This window comes from Bactrocera oleae, chromosome 4 (genome assembly GCF_042242935.1).
Source record: "Bactrocera oleae isolate idBacOlea1 chromosome 4, idBacOlea1, whole genome shotgun sequence".
NCBI lineage: Eukaryota > Metazoa > Arthropoda > Insecta > Diptera > Tephritidae > Bactrocera > Bactrocera oleae.
This window is the reverse complement of record NC_091538.1, coordinates 7420165-7444308: the sequence shown is the minus strand read 5'-3', so window position 1 is coordinate 7444308 and position 24144 is coordinate 7420165. Positions and strand designations below refer to the sequence as shown.

The 24144-nt window shown below is 33.7% G+C and overlaps 1 protein-coding gene across 6 annotated transcripts in view; it reads left to right on the top strand.

Moving 5' to 3' along the window:
- The window catches only part of side-VIII (sidestep VIII), a 212520-nt gene extending 194672 nt beyond the window's left edge, over positions 1-17848 (top strand). For 3 of the 6 annotated variants that reach the window (XM_036374846.2, XM_036374847.2, XM_036374844.2), the window contains 4 exons: positions 131-486; positions 2767-3054; positions 12379-12756; positions 17389-17848. In XM_036374846.2, the coding sequence (XP_036230739.1) occupies positions 131-486; positions 2767-3054; positions 12379-12756; positions 17389-17496 (1130 nt within the window). In that variant the 3' untranslated portion in view covers positions 17497-17848. The remainder of the gene's footprint in view (positions 1-130; positions 487-2766; positions 3055-12378; positions 12757-17388) is intronic. The other 3 variants (XM_036374848.2, XM_070108084.1, XM_036374850.2) reach the window with 2 other exon arrangements.
- Positions 17849-24144: the final 6296 nt, after the last annotated feature.

Here is a 24144-nt window from a genome sequence, read left to right as displayed (position 1 = left end):
AGTTTGTAGTAGTGTCTGTGTGCTGCATGTTGCCAGCAGTACTCTCAAATACACACAATTACATGCATACATTTATGCAAAACTATAATTAATGTCCACTTGTTTCGCCTTTTGTATCTTATGTGTATAGATGGTCGTGACGATGACGAGGAGTGGACCACCAAGGGACATAATCGCGCTTATGCAACCGCCGCGCTGGCGGAGCAGAACGCCGTCATCACCTCATCCACGTATGATCATTTAATGCCAACATATGCTGTTGTCGATAAGAAGTCGGCAGCGCAACATTTGCAACAATTGCAACAACAACACCAGCAACAGCAGCAACAACAACAGCAGCAGCAGCAACAACAACCGCCGCCACCACATGGCCAATATATACACTATAATGCGCTGATACCGGTGAGCAAAATGGGCGGATATGCGCAGCAGCAGCAACAGCAACAACAGCAGCAACAGCAACAGGCGCAGCAGCAACTAAATAAGGTACACACGCATGCAAACAGCAAACACACAAAATTAAGCTCAATAGCGCTCTAAGCAAGCCGAAACCAAGCCAATTGTCGCCAAATAGGCCGAGCCATTACAAGCAGCACCGTTAATCCGGCTTAGCTGCAACAAAGCGCCGCACCTTTGCAGTGTAGCGTCGTCAAAGCGCTCAAGTCGTGCTTATTTATAGCTGCCAGTGTGTGGCTTCGAAATTTATCACCGCTGCGCATAAATGTTGCCACATTATGTTGCCGCATGCGGTGGCCGACAACAAAATATGGTCGCGTATGTGCTGGTGCGCACTGTTTTGCACGCTTTACGATGGTGTTGTGCGGCGGTTTCGGCTGTCATTTGGAAAATTGATAATCCCAAATGTATTGGTCCTTTGTTCTTTTGTTTGTTCACGCATACATGAGTTCGCTTAGCATGCTTGGATCGCCTTGAACCAACTCATTTATAATGGTAATTTTTGTACGTCGGCGTTCTGATTGGTTTCGAAAAGATTTTAGAAATCAACTTTTTTTATAATATCCCTTGGAATACATTTTTGGTATATAACGAAGTCTTTTACTCTAACCTACCAGAATCTGAACAAGATTATAGATGAAAAGCTCGCAGTTTTACGAGATTTAATTAGCATTTCAGTCGATCCATGTGCCCAAGCGCTCGTCTTAGTTCTACTATAAAACTAATTCTATATTAATATCAATTTGTTTTATTACCAATTATAAGAGTGTGCGTCTTCGCTAAATTTTCTTTTACTTGCGCCCAATTGTGGACAATATTTTCAGTTAGTACTGCTTCTTTTTTAAAGTGTTGCCTACATTTAGGATGATGTGAATTCATCCAAGCTGAACAACTGAACAAGTGGTACGTAAGCTCTATTATACATTCTGGCGACTAACAACGTTTTAAATTTTTGTTTATCAAATTAAGGACTCACAAATTGAACTCCTTGCTAGTCTTCAAAAATTTAGCAGCGTTGATAATAGTTATAATTACTGTTAATAACGCACGAAATCACGCATGTTCACGTCCGATTATGGGCTGTCAGCGTTCAAATCTTCAACGAATTCGCCAATAAGATACATCAAACACTGCCACAAGCCAAGAAGACCGGCTGCATTGACACGCTGCAATGTGGTTTATTGAAAATTCTCGAAAGGCATTGCTATTTCATTGCTGCAAGCCAGTAATTTGCTCAGCTTCGCATGTATGTGCGTATGTCTGTAAGTATGAATGTAGATATGTGTATGTCTGTCATGTGGGTCGAAGGGTTAACAGGAAATGAACAAACCGGCGCGTCGGATGCCGTTGATGGCTGTGTGCTGCCAGCTATGAGCGCGTCCGCGCTGTCTGCCCCTTAACTGCTGCTACAGTTTTTGCATATTGTGCAACTACGGGCAACTGCTGGGCATTGTGTGCTCGTAGAGATATATGTACATAGCGCTGAGTTGCGGCTAAATGCATTTTCAATCACTTTGCGATGGAACAGTAACAATGCCACGCCAGTAATGTGGCCAAAAGAACATTACCAGCATCATTGCGGCGCGCAGCTCCAACACTCGAACTCTTCTGTTTCGCTGATCGAAGGCGTGCGGTTGAAGGCGACGTTGGTGGAGGCGGTAGCAACGCGGCATTGTCGTTGCGGGCAGCGCACTTTACGAGCTCCCAAAGCGTGTTTTCGTGCCATACATTGAAGGCTCTTGTTTATCGTGCTCATAATTTCCATGGTTAATATCGCATTGTTCGCGCTTTGGAAGGATATTTCACGCGAAGTTCTATGCCATTTCCACTTTATCTCGGTCTTTTGGGGTGGCATGACCGCTGGCTGCTGGCTCGATGCAGTCACACACACAAACACGCACACTGTTAATTGTTTGGTGCTCTTTTGATAACCACGCCCAGAGTGACCTTTCAACGGCACTTCATTTCGGCGCAAAGTGTGAAATGCGAAGTTGATTTAGTAACGGTGCATTAGTGTGGCATTTTGGGTACTTTTTTTTTAGTTTTCGTTTTTGCTTTGTTCGACGCCTCTATGAATGTTAATTAACTGTTAAATTTAGTTTCGAATTTATGGCTCTGCATTGTAATGTGCTAATTTATTAAACTAATTCTAAAAATGTGGTAGATCGGGAATTCGAATCCTTAACTTTGGAATTAGTCAAACAACTGTTATTATTAAACAAGAAGAAGAATTTATACACACCAAAAATTACAACAAAAACTTGTTTACTTTGAAAATAAGCTTATACATTTACTCTCTCACTTCCGCAGACTGATTTAACCTACGTCGAATTGGCTGGTCCAGGTAATGGAGCACGCATGACGCCTTACTGTAGCGCCACATTGGGTCGTCCACGACAAACGGAATTGAAACGAGCCGAACCGAATATCTATTCACAGGTAATAAAAATGATGGACGATGATAGTCCGACCGAGTTCGAAGATATCGCCATACAATGGCCCAAACAAACACACAACACAACCAGTACACATCCGTTAGTGCAGGCGGCGGCAGCAACAACAGCGGCAGTAGCTTATGTGGCCGGACGTTCGACACGGGTGTGAATGATAAAATGATAAAACTCGCTTAAGAATATAAAACAATAAACAGCATGCGTACAATACCATATATACTATATACAATACTATATATATATATATATATACGTACGGTTGTATGTATGTAAACGTAGTGAAATATTTCAAATTAATAGTCACATAGATAAATGGGATTAGCCAAGGCAATGCTTAGGTCAAGTGAAAAACAATATAATTGAATGTGCAGCAATAAAATGGGTTAACGAGCGACTATAGCATGGACTGTTATTTTCATAAAAGCCGGAGAGAATGAGGGCTTTAGTTTGATTATCTTAACGGGATTTTTATGCAGTATAATTAGGGGGTTATAACTTTTACTAAGGCTGCTGTTTTGGTATACCCTGTAGGGAGTGCGTTATATATACCAACTGGTGTATGGTGAACTATGAAACCGGGTAAAAAACATATAAAAAACCTCTGCTACTAAGTAAAGTATATCCTACTGAAAAATCAGAAAAATAATAATAATTTCTTATAACAAAACAAAAAAACAATTCACGAAACCGCTTAGCCAACTAACCACAACTTGGCTTATAGATATCTCATTTCCACACTTTCACTCCTTCTCCTTTAACATAATCCGACCAACAACCCACCATATAACGGAAGCTAGCATTAAATTTGATAGCCATGATATCCTGATCAATTGCAGCAGAAATGAAATTGATTGTACAGAAATTTGAAGCAAAAATGTGATTGTCTGAATAACAACAAAATACAACTATAACAAAAATACAAAAAAACTGCATTCGAAGATGCCACACTACAACTACCACAATCACATTTACGACTACGCATAGCTTTTTAGTTATTGCCGCATACCCTTTGGCGACTGGTGAATGAAAGATATATAGCGGGTGAGAGCAAGAGAGATCAGCCACTAAACACGTACCCCTATAATTTATCTTCATTTCCGTATAAACTCGTTGTATTCCATTCCACTTTAACAGCAATTTATTACGTTTTCAATAATGGTGAGTGAGTAGCAGTAGAAAAGCGGCATGTACCCAAGCGGGAAAACAAGTGATTGCGAAATTTATATCTAATAGAGATTTATAGTCACTATGCTAGGTATTACTTACTGCGATTGTGGATAAGTTGAAAGCTCTTGAAAAACGTGTTAGCAAAATAATGCTAGATTCATTAAATAATTTTTAAAAGGTATTATCAATACTTAAGAATAATAGCATACCTTTAGGCAGCTGTTGCTGTTTCACTTGTTCATAAACCTTTTAGCTAATTAAATTTAGTACAGGAGTTAAAGTGTTGAATAAAGGTAAAATGTAAGCTCTTCTAAAAATATTATTATATAAGGGTCTCTAGTAGTCGTAGCTCAAAAAAAGGTTACGGCTTTGAATTGACTTGGGCCTGTCTTTCAAAATAAAAGTCAGACAACCTATAGAGTTCAAATAGTAAAATAGATCAATTTTAAGAGAAGGTAAAGTGCCTTATCTTATATATTTAACCATAGCGTTCTTAGAGGACTAGCAAAAAGTTACGAGTTCAACTCATTTTTGGAAACTTAACCTAAAAATTAAGCATAAGGTATACTAATGACCTTTCCTTATAATCCAATCTAATGACTTTTAATAATAATCTGTACACATTTTTTTTTTATAAATATATAAAACAGCTATAAGACTCTTTTTAAACTCGTTAATGGTCGAAAAATGTTCAAATATGATTTTTTTTCCAGTTTCGCATTTTATTTGCCTGACAAACTAAAATCTTTTGAAGATATTTTCATATTGTCGATTATTTTACTAATGAGGGACCTTCGCGCCGTTTCTGCGTCAGTCATTAAACTGCCTAAAGTCGGACATTTTCTTAAGTTCTTCAAATATAATTCAATCCATTAAAAATGTATTTAAAAGTATTTTTAAACCCTTTTGCTATAAATAACGCTTTTTTTGAGGGTATTGTAGCCTCGGTCAAAGTAAAAAATTGTTCTTGTTTGTATTTTCGAATGACATGTTTTTAGGTTAAAATTTAAGCAGTTATGTGTAGCAGCTCATTACTGCAATTAAAGGTGTGCGACTTTGCTAATATCTGAGTAACACAGCCTAAATGTAGGCAACGTTTAGCAATGTCCACAACGTAAATCATCTTTTTAGCTGAAATTAAATCTATTCGCATACTAAAGTTTGACTTCAGCATTATCTAGCACTAGATCCGATTTAATTTACAATTTATCAGAAGTATTAGCTCTAAATGACATACCGTTCTGCACACGCCGAATATTTTATTATATATGTGTATATATGACTAGTAAAACCACTTAATCCTTCAACACCAACAAACACTCACGCGCATCGAGTGGCTCAGCGGTGGGCAATTGACTTGATCAGTTGTGCTACTCCAGCCACAGTAGGCAAGGCCGAAAGAGCGTCGGCGTAGAACTTATTTATTTACCAAACATGGCATTTGAAAGTTTAAGCCCTTAAGCTAAAAATTTATTATTATCTATTGCATTACAAATGCACACACACAAACGCACAAGCGCGCATTGAAAGGCATAAATAGCAATAAAGGAGCGTTGGTAGTGTAGCAGGAGTGCATATAAGCAGGAAAAGCAACAAAAAAGTGTGTCGTTTGAAAGTCATCACGTAAAGAACAGCGGGTATAATGCCAGCAACAACAACAACAATAATCGTAATAATAATAGCACACATTTTTGTTGTGCGCACAATTGCAACCGCTTGCTGCCTTTTATTTGCGTGCATTTGTGTTCGTGTTTGCTTTTTTATTGTTGTTTTTGTTTTTATTATACTTGCAACTACAAACACGACGAGTAGTTTCCTATACTCGATCCCTGCCGTATCCGAAAGTTGCCAGTAGCTGGGCACACGCTCATACTCATACACACATATACATATATATTAGGGTGTTCACTATTTCACTGTACAAAAAGCTCTCAATAACTTTTTTGTTAAAAATATTGCTTTAAAAGTTATATTCAGTTAAAGGCATGCAGCAAACAATATGAGCATATATGCGCCTTTTATGTAATATTCCTGTTGCTCATACGACATGGTGTACTGTGTGCTCATTATGCCTGATACATGCCTTTAACTGCGTATAACTATTAAAGAACTGATTTCATGGAAAAAATCATAAACAGCTTTTTGTAGAGTGAAAAATTTTGTAATAGAATATTTCTTTTTCAAGGTTATAAGTTTACTTGTATAATGCAAATTATCAAAAAATGCCTCGTTATTTACATGGGAACAGTAAAATGACTTAGACGCGGTTTAAATTGAAAATAAAGCACTTTTTTACATTGGATAATTTTAATTAGAGCAATAACTAAAACTACAGTATAGAAATCAAGTTGGACAATAACGTACACCCTAATACATACATATGTACATATACACAAAAGACTGGCATTGGCGCTGTCCTGCGCTGAGCTTAGCTGTTTGCCCGTTTGTCCTGGTTGCTGCGGTCTGATTGCGGGTAACGTGAAGCGTCGGCGTGTTGCAAAAGTTTCCCGTTATTCGCACAATATCACCACACACATACATTCACACATACAAACAAGGAGCGACTTGGCATTGCACTTTTGCTTGCTTGTTTTTCATTTGTTTCGCCTAACGGTATTGTGTGCATATAATGCTTGTTTGGTTGTTCGTTGTTGTTTCAGTTGTTGTTGTTGTTTTATTGTTGTAATATGAGTACACAATGGTGTTGCTTAGCAAGTTAGATTGCAATTTCAGTTGTCCTGCCATGTCCTGTCGCTTCGACTAACATCGCAACGGCGCACTACCACCGCCACAGATGCACACACCTGCACGCATAACTGTATGCGGTACATACAAATGAAAATATAGCCGCTAGCTACAATTCTGCGAACAAACCAACGCATATAATGGATTTTCCTCTGTTTGAGTGTGCGTGTATACCGCTTCATTTGGCCTGCAACTGCTATTATGATTTAAATCTTATTGCAGTTGTTGTTGTTATTAGTGTAGTTTTTATTTTCTACTCAGCTCGGTTTAATATAGCGTTTTTATCACACTACAAATGCAATAGAATTCCGAAATCTGAGTTTTATTGTTCAACAAGCATATTACATTTCGCACAGATAGACATACATATATGTAACACATACACACACACCAACACATGGCGATTATAGTCAAACAATGCGACGTGTAGCACGCCACACCTACTGAAAATACAAATATTTGCTAAAAAACTATTAACTTTCCTACACTTCGGTATAGGGCAGCAGTTGAGCGGTACTTATTGCACACACTTATACCTAGCGCACCATGCAGATAGTGCCAATGTTGGTGTATAAAGCTATAATTTTTATTATTACAGATTAGCATAGATCTAGAAGTCATCATGATAGACTATCCGCAGAAGATGTAATTACATATAGAAAAAATTAATATCATTTAACACATCCTCAAGTAAAAAGATGAGGGGCAGTGAGGATAAATGAAGTTAAAAAATATCTCAAGATGCCTCTTCGGCTGCACCGAAGTTAAAATACCCTTCACAGGTGCATTTGTTATAGCATGAAAGCGTATAAAGAGAACCTTTTCTCGATTTTGATCGTTCAGTTTGTATGGTAGTTATATCCTATAGTAGTCCATTCTAAACAATTTGTTGGAAGATTGTATAGCTGTTTTGGATAATAATCCATTTCAAATATCGTTAGGATATGTTGTCAAATAAAAAAGTTTTCCTTACGAGCACTTCAATTGGATTGGTTAGTTTGTATGGTAGCTGTATACTATAGTAGTCCGATATCGGCGATTCCGAAAATATAGCAGCTTCTTTGGCGAAAAAGGGCGTGAGCGAAATTCCAGGTTCAGAAAACCTTTAGATCTTTTAAAATCTATTGTAATTATAATACAAAAACCATTCAGCATACAAGTCGACAAAAAAATATTTGAATAGGGCAATATTGCTCACATAATATACCATACATGTTGGTGAATATTTACACTCTATACCCCAACATTCCTTCCACAAAAAGGTGTAGTTTATATTCAGACGCAGGGTTGTACTGGAATAAAGCTTGCATTACAACCAGTGCTAGACCTGTCAGCAGAAGCTCACACCAATGAAAAGAGCTCTTGTTGAAATCCATATGGTCCTACTACAGCCCAAATGTGATCACCATCGCTAAGTTCCTTTATAATACTTAAACTAACTTAAACTAACCTAATATGTAAGACATTTTTAAGAATGTGGTTGAAGAATAATATTTTTCATTCAAGTTGTTTTTTATTTTGCAATATCTACGATCTATAAATTTTAAATTATAAATTCTTCGGTCTATAAATTTTCTTAAAACTGCGAGACCTAATAGTTAAATCATCTGTCAAAGAGGTCACCCTGCTCTTGGTTACCGAAGACAAATTCATAACTGATTACTATGAGCTATAGGTTGGATCATCGGCTCGTTCAATGGTTCAAATTATTGGTCAACTTTATAGCTTTATTATAATTCTCTCATCAAGTGGTAGAGAGATCCCCAAAGTCAATTGTTCACCATGAAGAACAGTCTTCTATGTTTTTTGTGCTAAGCAGCTGCAAAAGATTCTTCAGGGAAACATTTTAACTTTTCATTCCAACTGGTGAAATTTGTGCAGATTAATTGTAAAGAGAGCTTTTATAAGACTAAAAACTATTTCGCAAGGGTAGCTTGTTTCAACAGTGCTTTCAAAAGTTAGACCAAAAATTACATGAAATGTCTATAAATGTTTATATAATCTTGGCAAAATCTAAGATATTTCAAATGAGCTTCAAACAAAACTATTATTCTCGCAGTCAAAATAGCATTCTTTGATCGAGTTTTCGAACATCACCCTTTCCAATTTTATGCAATGCGTTGGGTATAAAAAAAAATGTGTCACCATCTGACTTAAGCCTTTTCCCATACATTTTTAACTCCCTTAACATTTGGTACCTGTACTCCTGCAGTTGTTTGCAATTTATTTTCGCCATAATGCACTTCGCATATTCATGGAATACATGTATGCGGTAATCTCTTTGTGGTTATTGTTATTGCTATTTGTATTATTGTTGTTGTGGTGGTAGATTTTCGTACCTCATAATGTGGGTAATTTTGCAAAGATTTGTAAATAATTTTCTTTCACCTCAAAACTGTGGCAAAATCACATGTTGAACAAACAAAAGATTAGCGGTACATTTGAAACCACTTGAGCTTTTATTACCGGAGCTTGAGCTTTTTTCTGTTTATTTGCAACTGTTTTCGCCTGGTTGCATGGCTACGTAGAAGTTAGTATACAGGTGTTTAGTAAAGCTGCTTAAGGGTTGGTGAAATGTGTGATTAACTGTATAACTGTAATACAAAAACAAATTTGTTGCTATAATAACAAATCTGTAAATAAAAATCATGTGACACCGTGGTATGTTTGAACGTTACACTCTGAAATAAATTAAGTGAGTTAAACAAACTTTTATCGGGTTAAAGTTGAGCTCCAGCAAAATCTTAGATTATATTCATATATGCTGGGTTAGCCTTTGGCTACTTGATTTGAAATACTTTCTTGTATGAAAGTTTATAATTGATGAGTCTGAGGTCAGAATGGCGAAAGTCCATGGCTTTAGTAAGATAAATAAAAGCGCCCGAAAGTTGTGTGAATAAACTAGACTAACATAGGAACAAGATTTGATGAGAAGCAGAGATAGAGAAAGAGAGACAGAAAGAATGAAAGCAATTTAGAGAGAGAGAAAGAGAAGAGATTTAAAGAGTCAGGTAGAAAGAGACAGATAGAGAGCGAGAGAGAGAGAGAAAGACAAAGAGATACAGATAAACGGAGACAAAAAGAGCGAAAGAGTTAGAAAAAATTAGAGAGAAATAGAGAAAGCAGATAGAAACACATTCGTCGGATACATTTGTAGAACAGTTACTGTACAGAGTTTACATGAACGACTTAGATTTTTAACATTTGAATAAAGAAAATGGAGTGGACATTCTTGTAAAAATTACCATAAATTTCGACGGAGATCTATAGATATGAGTAGGTACGCTTAGTAACTTCTAAGTATACTCATGACTTCTAAGGTATAAAAAGAAGACATATTTTATACCGTGTATAGGAGTCAAGTATACCACGATGTTTATAACACCCTGAAGTAACGTCGGAGACACAATAAAGAATATATATAAATGATTCAGCGTGACGAGCTGAGTCGACTTAGTAATGTCCGTCACATCCGTACGTCTTTCCGTCTAGTGCCTCAGTTTTTGAGATATTGAACTGAAATTATGCATACGTATTTTTCTCACTAATAAGCTTATATGTCGTAACCGCCGATATCGCCCAACTATACCATATAGCTGCCATACAAACTGGCCGGTCCAACTCAAGTCCTTGTATGGAAAACTTTTTTGTTTGTTAAGGTATCTTCACGTTTTTTTGGCACAGATTATTCTGAAGAGTACCGCTACAATACACGAATATATTGTTCAGATCGAATCATCATAGCATACAGCTGCCATAGAAACTAACACATCAAAATCAAGATAAATATCTTTTTATACCCTTTTATGCTATAAAAATTCAACTGTGAAGGGTATTATTACTCTCGTGCTGCCAAGTTAATCTACAATAATCTTGCACAAATTATACAGCATACATTTTCTTAAATTTTCACACAATGCAAATATATTTCAGTAGTTTTTGTAAGAATATATATTATCAGATTTTCATAAGCTCTTCAGCATTAATTAAAGCTTATGTACATACTTAAATGATATATTCAATTAATTTTCCGCATAAATAGCATATATAATCTAATCTAATTATATATCTCAAGACATGATGTCCAAATTGCTACATACTCGTATTTATTACAAAGAAGGCTTTGCTCACATGCGCACACAAAATTTTCGAGTTGAATATGAGAAACTTTAATCTTAATTATAACTACTATGTATATAACATGTTATTAGAGTAAAAACATAATTTTCGTTTGGACAGAAGTAAACAACATTTCACATGCACCTACACAGTCTATATAAATACACATCTTGCCACACCCTGTATTTGTTTATTTTAAATGTAGTTAACAAGTGAAACATTGCATGATTACTTTGACCGAAAACTTGTGTAAACAATTCATGTACATTCAATTAGCTTAAATGAAATTGCTTTGCAGAAAGCATTGTTATGGAAGTAAACCAACACAAACACATAGAAATGTAATTACAACTCACATATATTACTTACTTCGAATCAGAGTTTGAGATTAGTTTTAAGCTAACCTCAAGCCAATGCTCGTTTTGTTGTTATTATAGCTGGATAGCTGCAGGCAAGTTTTATTCCCAGAACAGTCGCCTCTTAGCTGACAATGTTGAATCTGCGCGTACCTCTGTAACTTAGAAAACCTTCTCAGTAGACGCTTAACCCAACCGGAGGTGGCGTGAAACTTGTACGATGAGTCACTTTTTCCAACAACTTTAGACTGCACACTTTGCTTAGCAACTGACACTCAGCCAAAAAAATTACTAGTAATGATTTAAGTTTTTGGAATATTTTTATATAAGCTACAGTGAGTGACTGAGCTACCAGAAAACTCTTAGAGAGTTTTGATAGTTGAGAATTCTATTAAATCGATGGATATTAAGCACCAAACATATAAATTTTGAATAAAACAGTCTTGAACTTCTCATCTTTTTTACTTATTGGATACTGGATTTTCGAAATAATATTCGAATAATAATCTGAAGACCGACTTACTTAATATAGCAGCTTTGTCTCGCAAGAAGATCGATAAGAATACTATTTTTGAGAACACTTTAAGAATTGTTCACTACAGTTAATATTAAGCTTATTTATTTAGATTAAAGCTTCGTTTCTTTAAGATTCTTTTTCAGTTAATTTAGTAGTAAATAAAATATCATGCACTTCAGTTGGTCCAATAACTTAGCTAAGTTTTTGACCTCTTCTAAAGCATTTCCATTTAGCTTCAGAACATATTTTATAAAATCGTTTTAATCCACTTTGCATAATATCTACTCACATATAAGAAATAAATGTAAACATATATACGAACATTAATATAAATTGCTTTACGCAATCTTTAACGCAAGAATTCATCCGCACGTAAGCCACACACTGCCATAAATGTTGTTGCCGCATCGTACACATCTTATCACACAACCGACTGAACTAATGATTGCAAAACATACTAACACTAATAAAACAACAACACACATCTGTAAAATATACATATTTCATTCAACCATCAACTTGTCTTCTCTTTCCTTTCTTCTCTTTTTCTACCTACTTTTCATAGATCGATTTGGCTCATCATCCGATGTACTCGACGAGTCCCATGTTTGGTGGTCAAACCACCATAACCGGTGTCACCATGTCACATCCCTCGCAGTTGGCCACCTTTACCCCGCCACCGCCATTATTCACACACAAAGTGATCGGCGCTGCGCAATCGCAGTCGCTGCCACCAAATGTTGCAGTGCCGGTGAGCAGCAATGGCCTGCTGCAGACAGTCACCGCTGGTGGGGGACTCGTGTGTATGAGTATGCCGCCACATTCGGCAGCGGCGGCTGCGTCACTTATATGTGCAGCGCAAAAGCAACAGCAGCAACATCAGCAGCCACAATCACCACCAACGGGTGGCAACGGCATGTCAGTGGGCGGTTATGGAGATGTGGTATGTATCGTTGGAGGCAATTTTTGAAATAATATCCATATAAAGATCGCTATCAAAAGCTAAGCTTGTGAGCTTACCGATTAAACTGAGAGAAGCGAGACTCTTTTGACATAAAACTACAAAAGCAGAGTTATTAAAAAGATTTTTTAGGCGAAGTAGTATCGCTTCCAGCTTTCTATTTAGAGAGGAGCGGAGTCCACTATTAATTTTCGAAATAAATAACTAGAAATTGTTTATGAAACAGGAGCAACCTTTATAATTTGGTCCAAAGCAATATAATTAACTTCTTTCTAATGTTTGGTTTTGTGAGAATTGGGGATCCTAACGAAGGTATTTGTGGATGTCCCCAAAAATTCTTCTTCTTTCTAAAAGCTTGAAAAATACCTGAGAGTTTCCTTATTCCTGAAATGGATAAAAAATAATAAAATAATATAACGTTATATTTTTGCTCTTCTGACTGATTCTATAACAATGTGCTCGGTAAATTTTTGAATTTCAGTCTGTGATCTCCACTTTCAGTCACCGTATCTTGACAACTCTTTGTCTGAAATTAACGCGGAATATTGGTTAAAAAATACAAGCTAATTCTTTATAAGTAATACAAAGGAGACTATTTCTGTGGTAGTTATGGGATGATTAGATGGCCCGTGTAGAAGCTCCTTTTCTGTAGAACAGTTTAGTGAGTAACAGTAGTTTGAATTGTGTGCCGTATTTATCATAGATTTCAGGAGCATTGGCATTCTTTAGTCCATTAAACTTCGTCTGAATGCCTCAGCTTCATACTGGGACCTAAAATTTATTCCACCTAGCAGGTTTTTGGGAACACAGATTTCTATTTGTTTAGATTTCTTTCGTTATTATCTCTATTCCGCAAAATGAGAGCGTGCTCTCTTCTACAAAATGTTCTGGATACCAGTAGCGGAGTCTTTTCTATCATTTATATGGGACTTTAGACTTTCTTGTTACCCACAATATCTTTGTGAAAGATGTGAGGCATCGAAAAGACAGCCCTCAACTTTTCTCTCATTCTTGCGGGACTTTCGTCTCTTTTGATCTCCAAAATAATTTTGCAAACATTTTTGGTCACCGAAATAGGACTGCCATAACAAAATTTCTATCTATCTACAGAAGCACATTAGTTAACTACTTTTATCAATTTATAATCTTTTATAAGCAAGAGAATATTCAGAAGCAAAAAAAAATTGAGTTATTGCAAATAAATGAAATACAACAAAAACAATTTGAATTCAAATTCGTAGTGAAAAACAATTTCATTTAGCAATGTCAACAGGCTACGCCTCAAAAACAGCGGTAACTGTAATAACAACTAAACGCATGCCAAAGCAAAAAGTAATAAAACAACAACAATAACAAAAACAAAAACACTGAACTTTATAAAAATGCCAATGAAAGTGGAAGTAAAAGTGACATAAAGTGAGAGCGCACTGAAAAAGCAAAAACAAATGCAAAAAGTGGCAAATGTCAGTTGGAAAATGTTTGCCCTTTGGAGAGCGTTGGTGGGCAGAAGTTATATGAGCGTAACAAAAACAATACCGTTAACGGTAAACCGCAGAAAGTACAACGAATGAGCCAAAAACAAAAGCCGAAGTAAAATAGAGCAGAAACGAAAATTGCAATTTTTGCAAAATCAACAACAATGTGGGCAACAACAATCAGCAGCATAAACATTTGCGTAGAATCCAAACAAAAAAGCCAAAAAAACAAAAAATACAGTTAGCAAATAGATAACAAAAATAACAATGTTGAAAAAAAAATGTAATGTAGTAGTTATAATGTTTTTGTTTTTGTTGTTGCAACTTTAGCAAATAAATGAGGCGAGCATTATGCGAGTGGCCGAGCACTTTTTGAGCGCCACTGGAAAGTTTGTCGGTGCAACAAAAACAGAAAAAAAAGAACAACGGGCGCACAAAACACAGCGTTGCACTTTCGTGATTGCCATGCGCTTTTTCATATTTCGCCTGGCAGGTTATTAAGAACTTTCGAATGCAGTCGCTGGTGAAATTTGGTGTTTAGTTTACATAAAAATGGTCACATTAAGCTGTGGCTTTGCTGTTGTTCTTTTTTTTTCTCTTAAACCCACAAAATTTTGCGCAGAGAGTAGACGAGTTTAGTAGAAAATATATAGCATAAAATATTCGGAATCCTTAGAAGAGCATTGTCCGTGGAAAGCCTTTTCAACGAAATATGAAAAATTTAGATACCTCGACGAAGCTTGGTAAATTTCATCTTTATGCTCTAAATAGGCTCATAAAGTTCAGTAAAGAATTCTAAATAAAATTTAGCACATATAAGAAATGTGGAAAATGAAAAAATATTTGTGAAATCGCATATAGGTATATCTTCCCCTGGTTCGCATATAACTCATATGTAGATTTCCGTACATATCTTAGTCTGTATACGAGTTATCTTATTGAAAATGCATCAAAACGTTTGTTATAGTATAGTCATATTTTAGACTAAATATAAGTGAAATCAACGTTTCTATTCAGTTAGCTCTCATACACCTTTTGTGAGGAGTTTCCAACTTTCCGTTGATTAATGCCAGATATATCGGCAAATTTTTTTCGATACACTTTTTAAGAGTATAGCTACACTTCGGTGAATACCTTATAACTCGGTACATTTGCCAGATATCTTAATTAAGTTTAGTCACAGCAATTGGCATACTACTAAGTGCTTCTAAGCTAAATATGAGTTAAATCGGCGAATGTTTTCAGGTAGCTTCAAATGTATTGTGTCTTCAAATCGAATGTGGCTGACATCTGTCCACAACTTCTGCTAACCTCTATATAACGATAAACATGCTTCCGGTCGTTGATTTGACATAAAGCCTTATATATTCGGTAGAATTTGTGATATTCGAACGCGTTTAGCATCTCTTATTTTCGCTTCCACACAAATTTAGCTCGCCCTTACTCACTTTTTTCTAGTACCCTTTCAAGCTGCCACAAAAGTTGAATAGAAATAAATACAAACTAATAATAATGACCAAGCTTATCGCCTTGTTGTGCGTGTGTATTTATGTGTACTAGTATGTGTGGGTGTGTGTGTGCAGTGCTCGGGGGGTGTACTTTCGAAATTACAACCATTACTAGTACTTATATTGTAACTACCATTGTTAGCGCTTTTCGCAATCAAATTGTTAGTGTTGCTGCCACTTTGGTGCCTGATCGGGGTGGCAGTACGAGTGGTACTCGTTCTTGTTGTTTTTGCCTTTGTTGTTGTGCAGAGCCAAAGTATGGCGTTGACAAAAGCGCGAATTTGTTTTTCATAAATTTTTAGTGCATTTTAGCGCAGCGCAATTCGTTAGGGCACAAAGGATGTACGCTTCTTGAATTGGGTCAAAGGAAGTTGCGTTTTTAATAAAAATTACTTAGAGACCGTTATTTACAGTTCATAAATTTGATTAGAAAAAATGGAGAGCTTATGCGCTAACGTTGAGATTTGACAGTTGGAAGGGCTCGGAATTGATCAGAGAGGAGGTCAAAAAGGTACATAGTGACGCCTGAAGTATTTTGTGTTCTTAAGAAACTGACTCAGAACACTTTTCCAACGGGTTTCTATATTCGATAGGAAAGCTATTATGGAAAACAATAATTCTCCATCTTTCCAACTACAAAACATAGAAAAAATGTTTAAATAAAATAAAAAATTCGCTAATGATCATTGGGAACCCATCGAAGGACTGTAAATAGAGTTTCAAAATCTCAAGCCGAAGTCTCGAGTTCCAGGAACAAGCAGTGAATAGTTATGTAACTGTGATCCTGGATGAACAGCACTAACATCTGCTAAAGCGTCCTCGGCTATGGTCTGGACCATTTGCATTTATATTGATTAAAGGAGATGAAATAATCTCTTGATCGTTGAGACTCGACTGGGGAACTAATTGTAAGTACAGAATAAAAATTCTGAATAAAATTTCGAGCTCCAGAATTTTTTTGCGAATATTTGCCTTGAACTTAAATCATGGTTGGACAGTTCTAAATTCTGCTAGCTTGTCTTAGGCTGTGGTCTGAACAAGCCTGGACAGCTCTGAAGTCTTTCAGCTTGTCTTCGGACTATATGCTTTTAGTGTGCTCTGGTGTTTTTGCATTTAGTCAGGTCTGGTTTAGTTTGTTTAAAGGGGCAGAAAAACTCTTCAGATCGTTTGAACTCGACCGAGAAACTGTCAGTATAGACTCAAAATCACAACCTGACTTGTATATTTGCCTTAAACTGTGATTTTGTATGAACATCTTTTAATTCTTTTCTACCATAATGGCTCTGGTCTGAACCTTTTGCAATTAGATCGGACTAGGGTCATAACTTAAGGCTAGTTGATTCTTTTTATTATCAGTCATTAAATAACAATTTTCTGATTTCAAAACTGACTTAGTATAGTTTAGGTTCTACGGATACTCAAGATTTGGATCTCACTTGTACGACTACATACTACAGTCCTTTGTGAAAACAGAATAATGACTACTGTTACTACTGTTATCTCAATATATTATTTAAGTAACTGACCAAATTGCCCTAACTCAAATATATTAGTCACTTAATTCTATATAATCTGCCATCCATATTTTATTACTATTTTTCCTTTATTTTTCTTAATTCTTCTCACAACAGAACTCCAGTCCGGGCATGCTGAAAACAGTACCAGAGGAAGTGCATCATCAAATGAACGGTGAGGATGTGCTCATTACAAAGGATCGCAATCATGCAACACGCTTTTGACGGTAAATTACAATCATCGAGACGCTAGAGATGGCGCAATAAGAATACCATAGACCAGACAGTAGACGAAGTAGAGAAAAAGAGAAACTACGTAGTGTAGAAACGAAAATGTTAACAAAGCAAAAACTGAAAATGCTAAAACGAGCAACAAAGTATTTTGGGGAAGAAAAAGGGGAAACAGACTATAATAGAATGTGATGGAAATCTAAATATATAAAATAATGAAAAGTTGATTAGAAAATTAAACAACTCAAAAACACTACTTAGATATACACAAAACAACGCTGCAAGATTTTTATATGTATATTTGAGGTTTTGAGATTTGAAGTTGCACTAAACCTTTTTCGCAATATCTTTTTTTTGCAGACATTTGTAACAATTCGGAAGTGTTTAGTGAATTTTTAATTTTATATTTAACGTCAAACAAAATCTATTTTTATTTGAGAAGATTCAATATCTTACTATAAAGTCAGTTCAGTTTCATTATTGCGGTTTTGTCCCTTACACTTACAATTCTTAGATTCATTAATATTCAGTATTATACTTCTGTTCCTCAAGTTCAATTTGATTTCGTGACGACAAAAAAAAAACTTTTGTAATCAGTTCTTAAGATATCTACATATGTATATCAGATCCATTTTTTTTCAAGTGAAACTCTATTTATTTATTTTTTATTTTACAGTTCCGTACCACAGTTTCGATTTGATTTAATATGAGACAGAAAAAGAACTCATTTAAACAGATCTAATAATATCTGTGTCAAATAAATTTATTTTTCGAGTGAATTTCTCTTTCAACTCGCTATTTTAATCAAGTGCGTAGTTCTTTTTCACAAAATTCAAACCAAATATAGTTTTGTTTTCCTTATTAAAAATTATTTGACAAACTAAAAACTGATTCATTATTTTCGTTCGGCTTCATTAGCTCAGTGTTGATTATTTCAATTTCACAAGTACAACCCGCTTTACACGTTAAATACCATTTTAAACGTTCAATATTGTTTCACATGTTGAATTCTGGTTCACAAGTGCAATGCTGTTTTGCGAGTTCAATACTTTTTCACAAGTTCAATATTTTTTCACAAGTTCAATTTTGAATGAGAAGCTCAATACTGTTTCTGAAGTTCAACCCTATTTCACAAGCCCAATGCTGTTTCGCGAGTTCAATACTGTTTCACATGTTCAATTTGGATTGGCAAGCTCAATACAAATTCAAACGTTCCTCGCTGTCTCTTAAGTTCAATATTATTTCGTACGGTCAATACCGTTGCACAAGTTCAATTGTTAATTTTAATTGACAATAAAAGTACTCCTTTAAAAGCTATATACTGTTTCACAAGTTCAATTTTTATTGTCAATTTCAGTTCTTCTTTAAAAGTAAGTTACTGTTTCACGAGTTCAGTTCTCTTGACAATTTCAATTTGGTTTCATAAATAAGATTCCAATATAATTTTTCAGATCTGTAGTAATGTAGATTTAGAAAACCGATTACGTTATTTTCTAATACAAATATACTTATGTAGATGAAGTAAATTCCTCTTAAAACATTTTTTTCATCTTTTTAAAGAACCGGATTATTTTGTTCACTCTGTATAATATATGTCGCCCTTATTTCTCTCTTTCAGTTTTGTAGCTACAGTTTACACAGTGATATATTTTGAAAGCGATGCCAATTTAAATTTTTTTTCGAGAGAGATGTTTCTTGCTTATAAGAAAATTTACAAATCTACATGTAAATAACGAATTAATTAAATTTACTGCCAATAGCAGCATTTGAAGTGCGTAAAGTCTAGTTGAATTGGTAACCGAACAGACACAAAAAGTGTACCCGGTAAAAAATGTTGCACAACACTGTACTTTTGCCATAAAAAAGTCAAGAATATTTTCCGTTTGTGTCTAGAAAATATTTAATGCCAATAATTTATTTTAAATGTTTTATTGAACTCTTTGTGTACATAAAAATTTAGTGAATAATAAAAATAGCTTATTTAAAAATGAATTATTAATATAATAAAATTAAAAATAAAAATTTTTAAATTTAAAATTAGAATTAATAAATGGGAAAATAAAAATAAAAGTTAAAAAGTGAAAAAGTGAACTATAAAATTTTAAAATTAGAAAACTTTGCTGTTTGATAAAAATTAAAGCAGAACTATAACAAAATAGTAATAAAACATTAAAAATAAATCTAAATGAGAAACTGAAAGAGTGAAATTAAGCACTAAAGTATATATAATATATTAAACATTATTACGCTCAGAAATTAACACAATGTAATTGTAATTAAAGTAATTGTAATGTATTGCAAAGAAAAGTATGGTTAAGTCTCCAAACTTCCACAAAAAAATGTAATAAATCAAAATGTGCGAGCTGTATGTGCGTGGTGTAACGGTAAATTGTTTAAATTATGAATGTAAAATGCATTCGTAATAAAATTGAGAAAATTACAGCGAAGGAAAATGCAGAAATTGAATTACTGAATTGTTAATAATTGACTATTAATTAGCTTTAAGCTTAAAACGCACACACACATACATATATATATATATACTTACAGTTGTATATAGTGACATATGCACACAGACCCAGATACACATTTATGTAAAAAGATTCTTATATAAATAAATATATATATATATATAGATATATATATGTATATATAATAGTTACTAAAGCATATGTTCAAAAATCATTTGTGTAAATTGCATTTAAAAATTATTTATTGTTGTTGAAAAAATTAAAAGTAAAGCTAGTACAATAAATAAATTACTAGATGTCAGCGTTTAATCACGCAGAAAATTGCATTTAAATTGGTTTTTATGTAAAATTTACTCTAAAAATTTTTTGTAAAATAAATTTAAGATAGTAATCTATTGTATAAATTATGTACCCCTAGTAGAATGAAAAAAAACATACAAAAAAAACTAAATAATAGATTTAATAAAACAAAGTACTAATTAAAATTAAAAAATTAATATAAAAATTACAAAAAAAGGAAATTAATATGAAATAACACAAATATATTAATATAATAAACTGAAAAAAATTATTAAAATAATTTTAAAACTAAAAATTAAAAATAATAATAATAATAAAAGTTAAAAAATAAATAATTATTATTAAAATTAAAATAAATAATTACAAAAAAAAATATTTATATAATTAAAAAACAAATGAAAACTAATAAGATAGGAATAATAAGACAAGTTAATATAACAATCATTATAATATAATAGTTAAAAATATTATAAAAAAATTATAAAAGAATTAAATCATGAATTTTAACAAATTACTATAAAAAGTTTAAAAAAGACATTAATATAAATATGAATAAAAATATTAAAATAATAAATAGAAAATAATAAAAAATAACTATAAATAATAATTATAAAAATAAAAAATTAAAAAATAATAATATAAAATATAAGAAAAAAATTAATTAGAAAACTAAAAAATGAATGTAAAAAATTTAAAACCAAATTAAATTAAAACAACATAATAATATAAAATATAAGAAAAAAATAATTTTAAAAAAAAATTAATTATATAACTAAAAATAATAATATAAAAATAATAATAAAAAATTAAAATGCTATAAAGAATACAACATAAAAGAAAAAATAATGATTAAAAAAATTAAGTCATGACTACTAAAAAATTAATAGAAAAATTAAAAAAAAGACATAATACAAATAAAAATAAAAATATTAATATAATAAATATAAAATAATAAAAAATAAAGGAAAAGTGAGGAAAGGTAGTCGGTAAGCGAAAGCTGAAATAAAACAACCAAAACATTAAAAAAAAATTAAAATATTAAGAATAAAAAAATAAATTTAAAATAAATTTACAACTTAAGCTAAACTAAAAAACTTCAAAAACTTCTGGAAAAGCGCAGAAACCATGCAGAAATCTAAAAAATATATATGAAAAAAAAAATTTAAGATTGCTGTTAAGACGCAGCAAGTACTGAAAATTGACCTCAAAGTAACCGGTAAATCAAATTAGCAGAGACACAAACAAGAAAATGCGCTCCACACTAACGAATTTGGTATTTTACTGCAAGAATTTAAAGGACTTAAACGCACAACTAACGAAAAACAACAACAAATACCGTTAATCACAAAAACATGACAAGCTACAACAGCAAAAAAACACACACACCCAAAGAGATAAACACGAAGGACGAAATACGTACAGCACATTCACGACAACAGCAGACAGTCAACCAAATACCGTTAAAATCTAATAAACAAGCAACCGAACATAGCGACTGCATAGCATTAACTAATTACGAGCTACATATAATTACAATTAATTAATAAATGTTTAATAATAATGACTACTGTATAATTAAATTTTATACGTAACACCTTCGCAAAATGAACAATTAAAAGTTTACTAAATATCGTACATAAGTAATTGACTGGTAATTAAACTGAACTGCAGTTGACGGTTGAAGATGCCACGTCTTCACAGTTGAATACAACAAATATTAGCCAAATGTACCGACTAAAATTCACTGTAAATTATTAAACATTATAAATACTTGCATTAAATAAGTATATAGAAGTGAGTAAATAAGTGCAACGTAGGCGTAAATATGTATAACGAACAAGCGTGTGCGGAGTTTAAACTAATTGCATAATAAAGTATGTTAATTAATTTCAACTGAAATATAAGAGTAAATAAGAGCAAAAAGAACACAAAAAAAAAAAAAACAATATTTATAAGTTGTGAACTGTGGCGACAAAGGACGTAGTTAAAGAATTAATTCAATAAAGTGTAATATAGAAAGTAAAGACTTGTGTGTGTGTCTGCATTTATTTGAGGGCCAATTTTATGACCGTTCGATGGATGGAGCTATAATTGCATAAATCAACTTCGACTCTTGCAAGCTTCAAATATTTCTTTCCACATATACTCGCATACTTTCTTAGCAATTTTTATAGCCATCGTTTCTATGCAGTAAATTTGAACTTAATAGAAGGTAATCCATGATTTCGGTTAGAAAACTCAAACCTACACACTTGATTTCTAAAAATTCACCAAATTGAGTTAAGCCCCTTTCGCTAGTCTGCAATATATAATGCAAATACTACAAATAGTGTTCCTCGTTTCAGCGCTTCTCTGCTTGCTAAATTTTATTTAGGTCTCAATCAGTTACCTAATCGGTACGCTTCTTCAAAGTCTGACGAGTTTTAGGTATGGCAGCTACATGCTATAGCGATCCGATCTACAAAATGTGTCTGAAGATTATACTGTTGTCCGTTGTAAAAAAGTTTTTCTTACAAGGACTTGATTTTGATCGGTTAGTTTGTATGACACCTATAATCTATAGTAGTCCGGTCTTAACCATTTCCTTGGGGATTATAGCGCTGTATTGGACAATAATCGGTGCCAAATTCCATGAAGATATATCGTCAAATAAAAAAGTTTTCCCATACAAGGACTCGATATTGATTGGTCTGTTTGAACGCAACCCTATGCTATAGTGTTTCGATATCAGTAGTTCCGACAAATTACCAACACCATGGCGAGAAACAAAAAGGTGTGCAAAATTTTAGATCGATATCTCAAAAACTGAGTTCGCGTATATGGTATACATACCGACAGACGGATATAGTTAAATTGACTCAGCGGGTGTAGCCGATCATTACATGGGTCTTACTTGACTCATGGGAAACTTAATATGCTTTTTCAGAAAAAAAAAAATTATTTACATTTATGTCAGTTGTTCAGACGATGCACCGCGCTACGTAATCTACCGAATTTACGCTCTGGTCTCTGCTCTCATGTGGTTGTTCGTTTCGTCGCTCATTAAAATCTACTTAAATGAAAACAGCTATTTAGAGAGAATATATGGTACCAACAAATTATTGTTGCTCTCTGAGAATATTTATGGAAGGTTCAAGAATAATATTTGGCCCTGTTTTAGATCATTTTGTGATCCGTTTTTACTAAAGCAGAGCATCACGGCTGCAATGTGGTTAAAGGCAGCAAGAAGGAGAGAAGGAATACATTCATTATAACATAGCGTTCGAAATATTAAGGAAATTCCTGATCTCTTCTCTAGAAAAAGTATTATCAGGCGTCGGTTCTTGTTCGTAAAAGTCCAAATATATTTTGAATATAAAAATATAGTCTTAAAACCTTTAAAGTCTTAACATTTTAAGCAAATTTAATTCTTTGAAGAAGTCAACTAGCCAATTTCGCCAAATTTTAGGTTATACACTCATGTTGGATCCATATGTCTACATCTATCCTAACATTGGCAAGTTCTTTAATAAGTCTCAACCTGCGTCGCCATCCAGGCCACATAGCGCCATTTACTTTGAAATCAAAATAGTTTACCCAACTCCACCTCTTTATTGTTGCAAATTAATATGAATTATTTATAAATCTAAAGTCACTGATAACATTTGCATAGGCGCAAAAACTGGCATGCCGAACAAGAAACGGAGGGGCCACTGACAGCAGCACTAATTCGGCATTTTGAAAATTAAAACTGTTTAAATGTCATGTTCACGCATCAAATGTCACAACAAAAGTCGGTAAGTGACAGCAGTTGATTTGGGTTTTCGCATTTTTCTACAACAACTAAAAAACATTGTCTTATGTTAATTCGGTTAAACTTAAGAGTGGGTAA